At 39.1% G+C, this 14,532-nt stretch overlaps 2 protein-coding genes across 6 annotated transcripts in view; both read left to right on the forward strand.

The window, feature by feature from the left end:
• LOC147158110 (triple functional domain protein-like) overlaps positions 1-8,922 on the forward strand; it is a 31,388-nt gene extending 22,466 nt beyond the window's left edge. For all 5 annotated transcript variants that reach the window (XM_086062763.1, XM_086062764.1, XM_086062766.1 and 2 more), the window contains 10 exons: positions 240-306; positions 389-481; positions 571-663; positions 2,827-2,938; positions 3,021-3,214; positions 3,288-3,386; positions 6,029-6,171; positions 6,306-6,405; positions 6,492-6,651; positions 7,995-8,922. In XM_086062763.1, the coding sequence (XP_085918889.1) occupies positions 240-306; positions 389-481; positions 571-663; positions 2,827-2,938; positions 3,021-3,214; positions 3,288-3,386; positions 6,029-6,171; positions 6,306-6,405; positions 6,492-6,651; positions 7,995-8,212 (1,279 nt within the window). In that variant the 3' untranslated portion in view covers positions 8,213-8,922. The remainder of the gene's footprint in view (positions 1-239; positions 307-388; positions 482-570; positions 664-2,826; positions 2,939-3,020; positions 3,215-3,287; positions 3,387-6,028; positions 6,172-6,305; positions 6,406-6,491; positions 6,652-7,994) is intronic.
• Positions 8,923-9,942: 1,020 nt separating this feature from the next.
• gatad2b (GATA zinc finger domain containing 2B) overlaps positions 9,943-14,532 on the forward strand; it is an 81,138-nt gene continuing 76,548 nt past the window's right edge. The window contains exon 1 of the mRNA XM_086062757.1: positions 9,943-10,087. The gene's annotated coding sequence lies outside the window, so the exon portion shown is untranslated. The remainder of the gene's footprint in view (positions 10,088-14,532) is intronic.

Genomic DNA, 14,532 nt, shown 5'->3' on the forward strand with positions numbered 1-14,532 from the left:
CCATTATGATGTTGTTATAGCTCCTCCTAGTGTTCAATTAGCTCTTTACACAGAGTGGACCAAACAAAATAATACAGCTTCTCACACTCAATTAACACTTTACATATTGCCTGCCTCACATTACCAAAGACCAATAATCAAGGTTTGCTCATGTTATTGAATGAAAAAGCGTGTGCAAACGTTTGACTGCAACTGTACACCCACTTTTTGAAATGTATCAATTTTCTCTCTTCCTTCAGCATCTTTCTCAAAGAGCTGGGGAAATCTGAATTGCCTGAAGATGTTTGCCATTGCTTTGTCACATGGGTATGTATCACCTACTCAATAATCAAACTGATGAATGACCCAAAAAGAACCTCAATAATTTTTTTAATTTTAATTTTTGTAGGCTGAAAAGTTCCAGATGTATGTGGATTATTGCAAGAACCAACCGGACTCCTCTCAGCTCATTCTGGAGCAGCGTGCTGTAAACTATTTCAGTGTAAGTTGAATAAATATCAAGGATAATCACAAGATTATTGTATTACCTTGTCTTACATTATTTTCTCTCTCTTTCTGATGTGTTAACAGAACATTCAGAAGAGGCACCAACTGGTCCACTCAATCAGCTCCTTCTTGATTAAGCCTGTGCAGAGAATCACAAAGTATCAACTCCTGCTAAAGGTAAATTCTTCTTCTTATTATTATTATTCCGTGAATCCCAATTTGTCACGGAGAATACTATGTTTAGACCGATTCATGATTGGTAATCTTGGTAATCTCCCCTTTTTATTTGTTTTCACACAACCGGCTAGTAGTAGCTTGTTGGCCGCGGCCAACGCCGGAAACAAGAAACTAACCAGCGAGCCAAATTAGCACACGAGCTAACAAAAACGTGTAGCTATGAGTCCTTTCTCCCCCGCCAGACGTGCAATGCGTACACTAACACTTGGGACATCAGAATGCAGACAGGAACACTTACCGGTATGTATCAGCCATACACAGATCATGTCCTCTAGATCACATTTACAATGTTCATAAGCAGTATTAGCTTTTGATTTCCACCTTCATTTGTCATCATTATTGTTTACATCTTACGTTGACGTATAGTTGTTATCATATCTTACCTTCTCAGTAGAAAGGAAGCCAACTGTCACTGTCAGTGCTCCGACGTTTACACGAATCCTCTGTCTGCGCCTATCAGACTATATTTTGGCTCGTTTTGTCGCGCTGGATAAAACTCCTTTCTTCTTTTTTGGGGGATCCGTGCCAGAGTTCCAGCTGTGCTCGAACATGTCCTTTTTTTTACTCCCGGAAGATTCCACTCATCAATGTAAAAGCTTGCACTTGCAGTCGTGTTGTTTATCCCAAGTGTCTCACGGTGAGCACTACTTCGTCTAATCTACGCGTTATGGTGCAGAAGTTGAAACTTTTATTTTTATGTGATTTAGTTTTTTGAGCAAAAAAAGAAATTAAAACAACAATGCGGAAGTGAAAAAAAAAAAGAGTCAAAAATTCTACCAAGAGATGGGAGCGCGCATGACGTTACATTGTTAGCGTTTTTGCCCGAATGCCTCTATTTAGAAGAGCTTTATAAGCTTATTGACGCAGTTGTTGTAAACACGTTAGGGCTTGCTCTACACATCAGGGCATTGCTTCTGCATATCGATGTGTAAAAATCTGTAATTTTAACATTTAAACTTGCTTAATGCAGCTTTAATTCCACAAACGCATTAGTAATCAGAATTCTGTGGTTAGAGTAAGGGGGCCACATGCAATATATTATTGTAAAGACAATTTTTGAGTTGACTTCCCCTTTAAAGACCCTGTAAAGTAAATTCACAAATTTGTTTCTTTGTACATTAAATATGTATTTAAAATAATTGCTGAAAAAGAGGGAGATCCTGTTTTTTAGCATTTAGGTTTTACTTCTTTTTTTTTTTTACTTGACTAAAATGGCACTCAATGACACATTACGGCCTCGAGCATCCATACACTATATAAGAACTTCATTTCTCCGTTCGCATCAGTTATTTTCTGGCACAGCTGCAAGTTATTTAGTTATAAATTAGCAGGTCCAAGGCCGTTAGCTCATGGGCTAGCTGGTGGCTAATGCCTTTCTCCATAGTGTGGAAAGCATAGCAATGACTCAGAGGAGAGATATATTTTAACCACAGAGAAGACAGAGACTTTTCATGATATTGAAGCCTCATTTTATATACAGGGCATGTCCTGATCCGGCTCTTTTTCGGATTCAGTCATGTGATCGGTCCAATCGATTTGCACGTTTTTGCGGTGTTGACGCGCTTTATGGCTGCCATAAATCATAACACCAACATGTCTGCTATGATTACTTTTCACTACAACAAAACATTAGTCGAACAGCGACATCCAATTGCTGCAACAAAGAGATCGTATCAGCCAAATAAATCTTGATCTGGACATCCCTGTTCTATTCTTGGGGAAAAAAAATCTGCGTTTAAATTTGGCAGTGTCATGAACGACCCCCTTCCCTGTGGTGTCAAATTCAGAACAGATATTTATATTCACGTAAACAAAAAGAAGACTTGTTTGCATATTTCCAAATAAGAAACAAAGCGACACATAAAACAAAGGAATTAAAACTTTGTATACTGAAACATAAGCATGACTAATAAAAGTCTGCTAACATGTAATTTGAAACACCATAAACAGAAATTAGCATGGATGTTACAGTAATTGTAAACTTTCAGAGAACTGGGGCAGCAACATACACAGAGTATACAGTACAACAATACTATGAATTCTCTCTGCTCTGTGGGAACAACGAATAATGGGTGTTATAGTTGACAATTTTTTTTTTTTCAGGAGCTGCTAAGCTGCTATGAAGAAGACGAAAGTGAGGTCAAGGACGCTCTGGACGTGATGCTCAGCATTCCCAAGAGAGCCAACAACGCCATGCATCTCTCCATGCTGCAAGGTGACAGAACACGGACAGAAAGACCACAATTCATTCATTGTTGAGATGTAATTTGTTGACATTCCCTTTGTTCCTCACTCAGATTTTGATAAGGACATTGAGTCGCAGGGCGAGCTGATCCACTATGATTCCATCCAAATGTGGAGTGCAAAGCCACTGAGCCACACGAGAAAAGTGAAAAAGAGGCACCTCTTCCTCTTCGAGAGGTCCCTCGTCTTCAGCAAGGTCAAACATTCCAAAGGCGGGAGCAAATACTTCTACAAGAGCAAAATCTTTGTGAGTCTGATTTAACACACTTTCCATCTATGCAACATTCCCATTAAAGACTGTCAATCCGTTTTCTCACCAGACCTCCATGTTAGGGTTGAAAGAAGACACTGAGGGAGACCCATGCAAGTTTGCCATTTGGTTGAGACGCTCGTCGACGTCGGACATCATTTTTCTTAAGGTTAGGTGCTCTAAGATACAGCTAAGATTTCACCCATGTGGGATTTCCACACAGTGTGGGGGAAAAGAGGAAGTCAACCCAAAAATAAATTCTTGACAATAATATGTTTGATGCAGCCCCACTAGTCTAAATATGGTATTCTGGTTAATATTGCGTTAGTGGAATATAATAAGCAGCCCAATCCAGCAGTTTTTCTCAGTATCAGAAGGCGGCCATTTAGCCACTTACTGTCAAGTGGCAAAAGGTCTCAGGTAACAACCAATCACAGCTTAGCTTCAGAAAACAAGTGAGCTGTGATTGGTCGTTTCCTGAGCCTGAGCAACTGTGATGTCATCTTCACTCGACAGCTAGTGGCAAAATGGCCATCCCCTGGGATGGATAAAAACGGCTGCATAACTCATATTCCACTATTCTAATATTAATCAGAATTTCATGTTTAGACTAGTGAAGTCGAGTATTGAGAACATTACTTTAAAAAAGTAATTAGTTATAGTTACTTATTACTTGCTTAAAAAGTAACTGAGTTAGTAATCGAATTACTTCTGTCAAGAAGGGGGAGCTTGAGGACCCAAATGCGGGAAGACAGGGCAAGGAGGCAGAGGTTCGATCAAAAAAGGGATTTTAATTTCTACAAAACAAAAGGCGAGATCTAAATTGCACGGAAAAACATAACATGGAGAAAACAACAAGGCAAAACGGGCAGCATGACATGGGGGGGGAAATCCAAGGCAAAAACGGGCAGCATCACAGGGGGAAATACAACAATGAACCGACACAGACAGAGGGGAGACAGCAGACTAAATACACAGACTAACGACACAACAAGACACACCTGGGGCAAGACACAAGTGGCTGAGGGCACTGATTGGATCACACGAGGAAGGGCAGGATCACACTTAAACAAGACCAAGGGAGACACACAAGGAAAACAGAACCCAAAACATGACAACTTCATAATAAAAGTAACTCGTTACCAGGCAAAGTAACAATTTTCACTACTTAAAAAAATAATAATTATATATAAGAATTAGGATTTTTTTTTAAATTGTATTCATATTATTATGATTATTATCATTCTATTTTTATACAAGGAATTCAAATTACGTCCAGGCTATATAGGGTGTTTTCATTTATTTTTGTGAGTATGTCACACAAATGCCTCACTCCATAATATGACATATCATATAATAATAACAATAATAATAATTCATTAAATTTGGAGTGGTGATGTATGTTCTACCACTGCCAGTTACTACAGAAATCAGAATAATAATAAAAATAAAATAAATACTGGATGATATGGTGATTTGTGGCACATATGTCATCTATAGGTATTTTGTACACAGTCCTAGCCAGTCCCTCCAGGATTTCGCGAGCATTTTTTGATTGTTGCTGGCTAAAATAATCAAAAATAGACAAAACAAATTGCCAATGCTATTAAAATATACATTGCTTAATGCTATCATTGCCAAAATCATTGCCATAACTACTACTCCATTTTCTCCTCAAAATCATCAGCTTCCACTTGATCATTCTGAAAAACATACTTTTGTACACTTTCAATATGGTGATATATCTTCAGTTTATAATTGTACACATTTAAAGACATGTTTAATGATTGATTTACGTCAGAAAACTGCCCAACTCTAGGCTTAACATGCATCATTCACATACAAATGTCACTCCATCGCCTCCATGTGTGTGAGCATATTTCTTTCAACATGTTTCACATGTTTAGCATTCGTGAAGTAAGAGCAATACAATTGTTGGTGCTACTTGGCGAGCGTGTCGCTATGACTTAACGGTATCTTTATTGCTGTTGTGGTGCTTTTGGAGTCACAATATGGCTCTTGGTGGAACAGAATTGTCAACAAATCACTCCTCATGGCGGCCGTTTTTCAGCAAATTTCTACAGTTTTTTTTATTAATGTCACTCTTGTCAAAGTTGTCAAACCAGTTCCAGGCGAGGACGTGGACTCTTTGCTAAAATGCTAAAATATGCTAAGCCTTAAGGTACAGAAGGAAGAAGGACCGTCAAGTCACTACACATTTCAGCTGTCAAGGCACTTTTATTGTGACGAGGTCCGACAACTACAGTGCCTCTAACTGTGCGCAAATGTCATTTTCAGAGCCAGCCACCGTACACTGTCATGTAAGCTTACTTCGAGCCTTGAAACTAACAAATAAATTGTAACGCAACGCATTTCTCATACATTAACAATAACGGTGTTTCAAATATGGGGAGAATAATTAGTTAGATTAGTCCGTTTATGAAAAAAACTGAGTTACCTAATGCTGTTGGTTTAAACGCCGTGAGGTCACATATAACATATTATTTTCAAGAAATGTTTAAGGTTGACATGTTTTTGTTAACCAAACGTGGACCCTATCTATGCTGGCTATTTGAGTCCAGGTTGCTAATTTCTTCTGCTTGGTTAACGTGTGTTATTCTCTGAATATAAATTTTGTAAGCATAAATAAAAGTAAAACATCTATTTTTGTAACAAACTACTGGAGAATATCACATATAAACTAAAACTCCAGCTGACTTTTGGGAAAAACTGAGTGAAACAACATTTGTCAAAAAGCAGTTGACTTCCATATGTATGGTCTTAACATTTGACTGTCATCCTAATCAACAGGCATCCAACGTGCAGAGCAAGGAGAACTGGATCCAGCATCTCAGGACGGTGATCCAGGCGCCCTCCATGCACCGGAGGGGGGAACTCGAGGAACACTTCCGTATTTCCAAAACTAGCACAGCTAAGCACCATAAGGACCTAAGGTAACTCAGAAAACTGTATGGTGGCAGTGAACTCAACTCATTTTACAATACAACACAATAAGACAAGTAATTGAGAACTACTTATGACTTGCACATTTCAAACCAAAATTTGACAATGCGCTGTTGTGTCTTAGTGTTGGAGAGGATTGTGACAGTCGAAGTGAAAGCAGCAGTGAACCAGACTCAAGCTCTCTGACCTCAAACACATCCCAGGACACAGTGGACAGTGCCAAGGTAAGACACTCTATTAACATACAAGTGACAAGACTTGGTCTCACACAAAGAATCTCTTCACCTCCTACTCGGTGCACCACGGCCAGATTGCGCAGGTTCCAGAGCGCTGCAGCGACAAGCCCGACGTGTGCCAGGCGAAGTCCGCTGGCAGTTCCGCGGCCACAGAGGGCCTGGGGGCCCGCTCTGTACCCAACACTGCACAGTCTCTCTGCTCCACAGATATTGAGGGCATCTCCAACCACAATGGTAAGTCATTTTCAACATGATGAAAATAAATAAGTCCAGCAACAGTACATTGGAACCTCCAAAGCGTAATGCACCAAAAGTGATACTGTAGAAAGCATTTTGAGTATTTATTCAGTCTCTTTGACGTCCAACTTAATGTCCATGTACAGTACTAGTACACTGTTCCTTAACTCATTCACTCCCAGACATTTTTGGTGAAGCAACCCCCTTCGCTCCCGGCTGTTTTACTGGATTTTGACTGATTTTGCAAGGCCCACAACAATATTGTGTTCTATTGCTATAAAAACATGGAACCTACCAAAAGAAAGATTAGAGCTGGATAGAGAATATCAAATAAATCCTTAAATGCTTTCTGGAAACAAATAGAAAAAGTATTATATCTATCTCTATAACCAGAAATTTTTACTTGATGCAAATGTATGTACATTGTAGCTCAATACTTTTTATTTATTATTTATATGTTTACAACAAGCACAAATGCCACTTAAAACATTAGGATTACGACAGTTGTTTTTCATTAACTTTCATTAAATCCTATTGAAATTAGGTACTGTACTAATGTATGTACTCATAATTAAAACATCACCAGGCATCAATTTGGACGTTTTACTGTTCTACACCTTTAATTAGCTTAATGCACTGTTAAATAATTGGAGATATTTATAATGCTGGATTTGTTAAATTAATTCATTAATTTTTCACAATTAGGTGATATTATATATATATTTTATTTATATTTATTTATTTTATTAGGGGTGTTAGAAAAAAATCGATTCGGCAATATATCGCAATATTACAGCGCGCAATTCTCGAATCGATTCGATATGCGGCCGAATACATTTTTAAACATCATTTTTTTAATGGGAATATTCAACAAAACGTCTTACTTAGGGTTAGGATTCACACATCAAGCATGGAAGAATGTTATATTTTAGTGCTGTTCAAAAATGAAACAGACTGCAACCTGTTTGTTAAATGCAGTGGCTCAGTTATAAGCCAGAATTTTTAGATAAATAAATAAATTTTCATACAAATCTTACAGTGTACATGTACAAGTTTACTGATAAGTATTTTCTAAATATGAGTTTAAAAAAAATTGCAATAATCAATTTATAGATTCGTATCGAGATTAATCGAATCGAATCGTGACCTATGAATCGTGATACAAATCGAATCGCCAGGTACTAGGCAATTCACACCCCTAATATATATATATATATATATATATATATATCGCCTAAAGGATCAGGCTAAAATAGCGTCACATCATATTGGCTGTTGCTTTTGTTTTCTTCTTTATGGTTATTAACAAGCAGTGTCAACGTGTGTGCTGTGTCTCTCAGGCAACACTGGGCGGAAATTGTTCAAATTGAAGATCTTTGCTCATAAGTGCGAGAAAAACCATAAGTTGAGGATGAGCAGCGACCTAGACTTGGACGACAGCGCTGCATGCAACAAGGAACGCAAAGTGGGTCCCGACTTGGTGCCCCTGCATTCACCAATGGCAGCTGTGATCAAGGAGCTAAGCTTGAGACCTCCCATTTTGGGGAACCCTGGTTAAAGCTTGGTTCAAAGAATAACCTTAGCCATTCAACTGTTGTCTGCTGAACTTCTCCACCTTGGAACTTTATAAAATCAAGTTAGAAAAAAGTCACATTGAACTATAGGGCAGCTTTACCCAACCAGAGGCCTAAAGAAAGTTGTTTGTGGAAAAGACACAATAACACCAAAGGCTTCACGTTGTATTGTTTTGTTTATTGTACAGTTATTGATGTTGTTTGTAAGACAAGCATTTTGTAAATGTAAACTGCCGTTGGTAGGTGTACAGAAAGTTTTTGGCCTTGTGTTATAGAACTGTTTGTGTCGACATGTAAAAAAAAAAAAAAAAAGATTAATTTGGTGGGGGCGCTTTAAAAAAAAAAGTATTTTTGTGTTTTGTGGAAAAAAAATTCTGATTATTTTTATTTTCTGTTTTTCCTGTATATAATCTTTCCCTGTTTTCTGAATATTATTTTTTTTTACAGTTTTTTAAAAACATTTGACAGAACATTAAAAAAAAAGTTTTTTCCCCCAAGTGAATGCGCTTCCGTATGATCCTTACTGTCTGTGTAGTTTTTATTTTGCTGTTGTATATATGTGTATGTATATATATATATATATATATATATATATAGTGTGTCTGTGTATATATGGATATACTGTGTATGGATATTATAGGCCCAGAGGTGACCAAACTAAAGGATCAGCTTTCTTTTTTTAAATATCTATACAGAGGTTATGAAATTGAATGTATCAAATGTTGAGTTCAAAGCTATCAAACTGTTGTACACATGTTACTGTTTGATAAAAGTATTATTTTTGTCCACTTGGTGTCGCTTTCCTCATATAAACAGTGTTCCTTTTGTTGCAGTGCATGTAAAGTTTCTTCACTCCAAGCTGACAAACGAGGCATGTGTATTTTATTCTGCCGTTATTATAGCAATATATTCGTAGTTTGTTGATCCTGGAGACAGTCGAACGCGAGACTACTGATACGTATTACCACTCTGTCAATAAATTCATTATAAATAATTAAATATTCCAATGTGCAAAGTAGGTCAGGAAGTCCACAGGCACTTAGTTGGTTTTGCATTCTGTTGGGCACATTATGTACGTCATGTTAAGTTAAATTATCATTCACGCTGCATACGAAAATAAGGAAAGGGAATTACAGTAACAGTATATGTTTTCCAAAGACGTTAATTGTCAAGTTGTGCGAGACAACGGGAAAATAATGCTGTACATTAATTTGGATAGCGGTAACGGTGTTGTCATCCATCTTCACTGCTGCCATATAAGTAAGCGTGTTCTTTCTTGGGTCATTGTCATGCACATACGTTCATTTGAGGAAAAAATAAAAATAAATTATTATTATTTCAACATATGCCGCTCATCGCTGTAACTACTCAACACGGTAGGTTTAAATTAAGAAGGTGAAGTAAATATGAAAATACATAAAATAATCAAATCCGATTCCGACAATGAATAGTACGTACTGTTATTCGCTCCTTAATTTATCATAGCTCTCGGTTCAGACGCAGACGACAACATTACTATCAACCAATCAGTGGATTCACTGACTCCACCGGAAATTAATAACCAATCACATGTCCGGAAGCCGCCACCGACACGCGCCAGACAACCAATCAGCTCTGTGCCAGAGCCAACCTCACAAAAACCCGACCAGTCAGACGCCTGTCTGGGCCGCACGGCGTGAGGAGCTGACCAATGAGCTGTCTCTCGGGATGCACGGTGGGGGCGATCGTCTGCTAGGCCCAATCATCGGCTCAGTGCCGCCTGCCGGTGCCGGGGACTGGTGGTGAGTATCCGCAGCAGCGCGTCAGGACGGGACCGCGAACCCGGAGACGGTGCACACTGAGGCGAAAGCAAGACGCAGGTGAGACCGAGGATGCGAACGCGGCCTGGGCTCCGAGCAGGAGGTGTTTTGAAATGACAACGGCGGAATTGGTGCGGCGGCAAGACGGCTTGTTGTTATGTCGTTGTGCTACCGGTGCTTATGCTGATAGACAATAGAGCGGCTTTGCTTTGCTATTAATTGATGCGGCTTGACACTGACGTGCGGCAGCCGTCGTCTCGAACCGTTGTTTATTCAAATGTCTTGCTTATGAGCTGAAACGTAGCTTGTGGATGGTTTACGTTTTAACACCGCCACAAAAAAATCCAAAGTGTTTTGAGAGAGATGTTGATTGCTTTGTGATAGAAACCGAATGCCTCCAGTCCTCTTCATTGTTTGATGCGAAGTCTCTTGGGGTTAACCGGAGCCCGGATCCTGCAAATACTTCTTAATGCTCGTTTAAAGAGCACCGGGATGATGTGAGGCGTTAGAATGGTTTTATGGAGGTAAAGCAGCTTGAAGTGGTGGATTAAACGCGCTGGGGAGGAGGCCGGCGGCTGCTGATGGCTCTCAGCAATTAGGAAGGGTGGGGGGGAATACGAAATGTATCAGCCATTTACGTGGAGACTCAACTGGGTTCATATGCACCTAAATGGCTGCCTGGCGCCTGACAGCGTAACCAAGATCTTACTGTAAGGGGGCAAGCGATGAATGATCCGGGCCGAGGGGCTGATTTGTTCCCAGAGTGGCGGATAAACTAAGGTAGATGTGGCTTTAGAGACCAAAATGGAATCAATATTAAATGTAGTCTGCCCATTATTGTGCACTTTAATGCAGCTATTACTTCACCTTTGCTGCTGCTCCCCAACATTTACCCCAGTCACGTAGCTGCTTAAACAATATAAAGATCACTTTTGTAAACTTTCTAACTTTATTTTTGCAGCAAAAATGCACGTTGAGAGCATATAGGCCACATGTGAGTCAGTGTCTTTGTGTATTGCAAACACACAGTTTTTACAAGATTGGCCTATCATAGCTAATATAAGTCAGAAAAACTGAGTTGACATCTATAAGGTGATTGTCATTGCTTTGTCACTCTCGTGTACCCCATTGCGCCGTTTTAGAAAATAGCATACTATCATTTCCTACCAGCTGCTCTTTCTGAACATCAGGGTTCCCCTTGACAAATTGTCACTTCCTTATCAATTTAAAGCAGTCCCACAACCTTTGGTCCCGAAATAGAAGCTACCAGAACTTGATAAACTCAGCCCTTTTGCTCACACCGTGATAGTTGGTCTGTATGAATGAATAGTTCCTGCTGTTGAGAAGAGTGAATGAATTGTAGTATTCTCAATGATGGAGTCTTTTCCTCTTCCTCTTCCCAGCTCAGGGTCCCTTGGCATCTCTGTTTTTTGCACTATTTAAATAATTTTGTGTTATATTACACAATCTATTAGTATATGATGTCATGTGACTCTTTTGTAGTGCCATGTCATTGTTGTAATTATGAATACTACAAGCTAGTCGTAATGCAGTCTGCTATGTTATTTGTTCCAATTTCAAAATATTTCCCTATAGGGAAAAAAGGGGGGAAATCACTTCAGGTGACAAACTGCTATCATCTTAATGTACTGTTCAACTAATGTCACATTAAAACAAGTTCACCATTGTTCTCAATTAGCTTTGATTGAGTTTTAGAGACATGTCACAAATCTACTTTTTTTTACCTTAATATCAGAAGTGGCAAATCCAGGTCCATAAAGTAAAAACCTTGCCACAGTTTGGCTTTAGCCCCAGGTGCTAACTAGCTCCATAGCAGGTAAACGAGCGCCATGGGAGCTAGCTAGCACCTGGGGCTAAAGCCAAACGGTGGCAGGGTTTTTACTTTATGGACCAGGATTTGCCACTTCTGCTTTAAAAAAAAAAGTTAACACATTAAAACCGTTTACTATCTTTGATAACTAGATTCTGTACTAGAAGTAGGTAGCCCATCCATGACTAGCACAAGTTAGCTACATTATGTTTTCTACTACATGTTTTTTTGTTTTTTTGGTTTTTTTTGGGGGGGGGGGGGATTAAATTAAATTGTTCTCATTTAGGTTTGATTGAGTTTCAGAGACGTGTCACAGATCTACTTTTTTTTTTTTAACCCTAATAATATCAGAGGTGGCAAATCCAAGTCCAGTAAGTAAAAACCTTGCCAAGCCTTGCTTTGGTCCCTGATGCTAGCTAGTTAGTTCCCTAGCAGGTAACTAACAGGTTCGCCTTTCTCTCACAGTGCTGTAAAATCTTGAGGTGGCAAATTGAAAGTACATATTTCTGCGATTATTGATTATTGTGTGCAAATGTTTTAGTTCACCAAATCTACTGTTCGTAAAATGTTTGTGATAAGCAAATTGTTGGGTAATTCTGTCGTTTTTAGTCAACAATAGAGCTGAAGTTGTTTGATTCATTGTGATTATAGTTCCCCAGTCATCCAAAGTTATTGCTAGATTTAGTTTGAATAGAAGACAATTATAATTGCAAAACACTACAACCACAGTTTTCATGCATACAAGACAAAATGTACTTTAACCTACGAGATCATTGAGGTTTCTCAAAAGATTTGAGGTGTTGCCTGAGTTTTTTTCCTTGTACTCTTCATACAGTGTAATTATGTTGGATTAGTTTTCCATCTGCTGTATTCTAAAAAAACGTCATACGCCCACACTCCTGTCCTAGTCTTAGTTCTTTGTAGGTGAAAAAATATTGCCTTCCGCCATGTTTAGTAGCACTGTGCATGGTGTATTGTTCTGCGTTTTATTGTCAACAAATCCAATGGAAAGACCCAGTACTTACTCATTTCCTTACTCTGTGTGAGTGCCTTTTTGTTCTCATTTTCATTTTGGGCTCAATAAGGAAGTACAGTATCAAATATCAAAAACTGTTCCGTTTTGTGTCATCCTTTGCACGTCTTTGGGTTTTGGGCTGCCAGTAAAACAAGACAAGAAAGATGTCTTAAGAATTAGAGGAAAATGTGTTGTGTCTTAGCTGGGGATGCTGTGTTGTACCCCACAGTTTTCACTTTACTGCAGTTGTCTGCCCTGAGTCACGTTTGAAATAAAAATTGTCTTCTTAGCATGGCCATCAGCCACATACTGAGAAGTAAAATCAGCAGACGCTTGTTCTTCTTTGTTGTCGTTGTTCACATACCTTGTTGCAACTGGCTGTTTGTTTTCAAATTGGTGTGTTTTCTGCAGATGTATTGAACATTGTCCGAGCAGCAGTGTGATAATTGAAGGAAATGGAATGACCAAATGTCTGTAAAAACGGGTCAGACAAAACTGTGGTAGGGCAGCATTTTGCCAGTTTTGTGTAAACACGTCAGGCGTCGGTTACCTCTGACCACAAGGTTGCGCAATCTTTATGTCTTTGTATAGGTGCACCACTTCCAAAGTAAATATGTCAGCAATACTCAGAATGCAAAACTGGTGTTACTGTAGCTAACCCCAAACGGAAAATGTACCGCATTTGGTGCCTAGTGATCTGTTTGTTTCAGGCAGCGTTCCAGTAGCTGCAAGGATGTCCCCCAGGTGTCCTGCTGGAACTAGCGCAAGTCCGTTTTTAAAGGATCCTGCTTCTAATAACCACAAACAACAAATATAATGTTTTTCTTGATGTGGTTGCTTGGTGTTTGTTGGCAGTCTCTGAGTGCCTTAGTTTAGATAAGGCTCACAGTGACAAATCTAGTACATGCTTTAAAAAAATATATAATTTAGTAAAATAATCCAAATTATGTGGACCCCTTTCATGATTTGTAATCAAATGTCTATTTCTGCCTAAAACTGTGTTTTGGGTAGTTGCAATAGCCTATTGTTAAAAAGAGTGAGGAAAGCAGACATTTTCTGGTCATTTGGATACACAGATATGGTGAGACAAAGGGTAGTGTAGGGAGGGGGGTGTTAGAACATGTTCTTCTGATTTTGAGCCAGGCACGAGTCTGAATTAATGGGCCAGATAGCAGCAAGAGAGTCTCTTACAGTGGTTGCATCGATGAAGCCTGAGGTCTATACCCGGCAAAGCACCTTCTCATCTCAGCAGTCATGTCCGCTGCTTCTAGAAATATATGATAAATACTAGGGCCCGACCGATTAATCGGCTGCCGATTATTGGCCTGCAAACATTGGCCAAAACAATCGGCCAATTGGGACAATTGACCGATTGTTTTCCCCTTAAAACGTGATCGAAGAAAACAGAAGTTTCTGACGCTGTGAAAGTACCCTGAATGCACCAGTTTGCTTGCGTAGCATTAGCATTAGGCAAGTGTGTAGCGTATGTTATTCTGGTTATTTTGTTGTCCCCCAAGCATCCTTTAAACTGTTTAATGACACCGCAGTTGGAGTTAACTGTAAGACTACACGTGACGTTAAGAATTGCATCCACTGTATAATTAAATACAAAACATGCTTCGTTTTTTTAGAACATCGCTAGCCTAGCGCTAATGCTAA

This window comes from Leptonotus elevatus, chromosome 19, assembly GCF_054856555.1.
Source record: "Leptonotus elevatus isolate MCC_2025b chromosome 19, RoL_Lele_1.0, whole genome shotgun sequence".
NCBI lineage: Eukaryota > Metazoa > Chordata > Actinopteri > Syngnathiformes > Syngnathidae > Leptonotus > Leptonotus elevatus.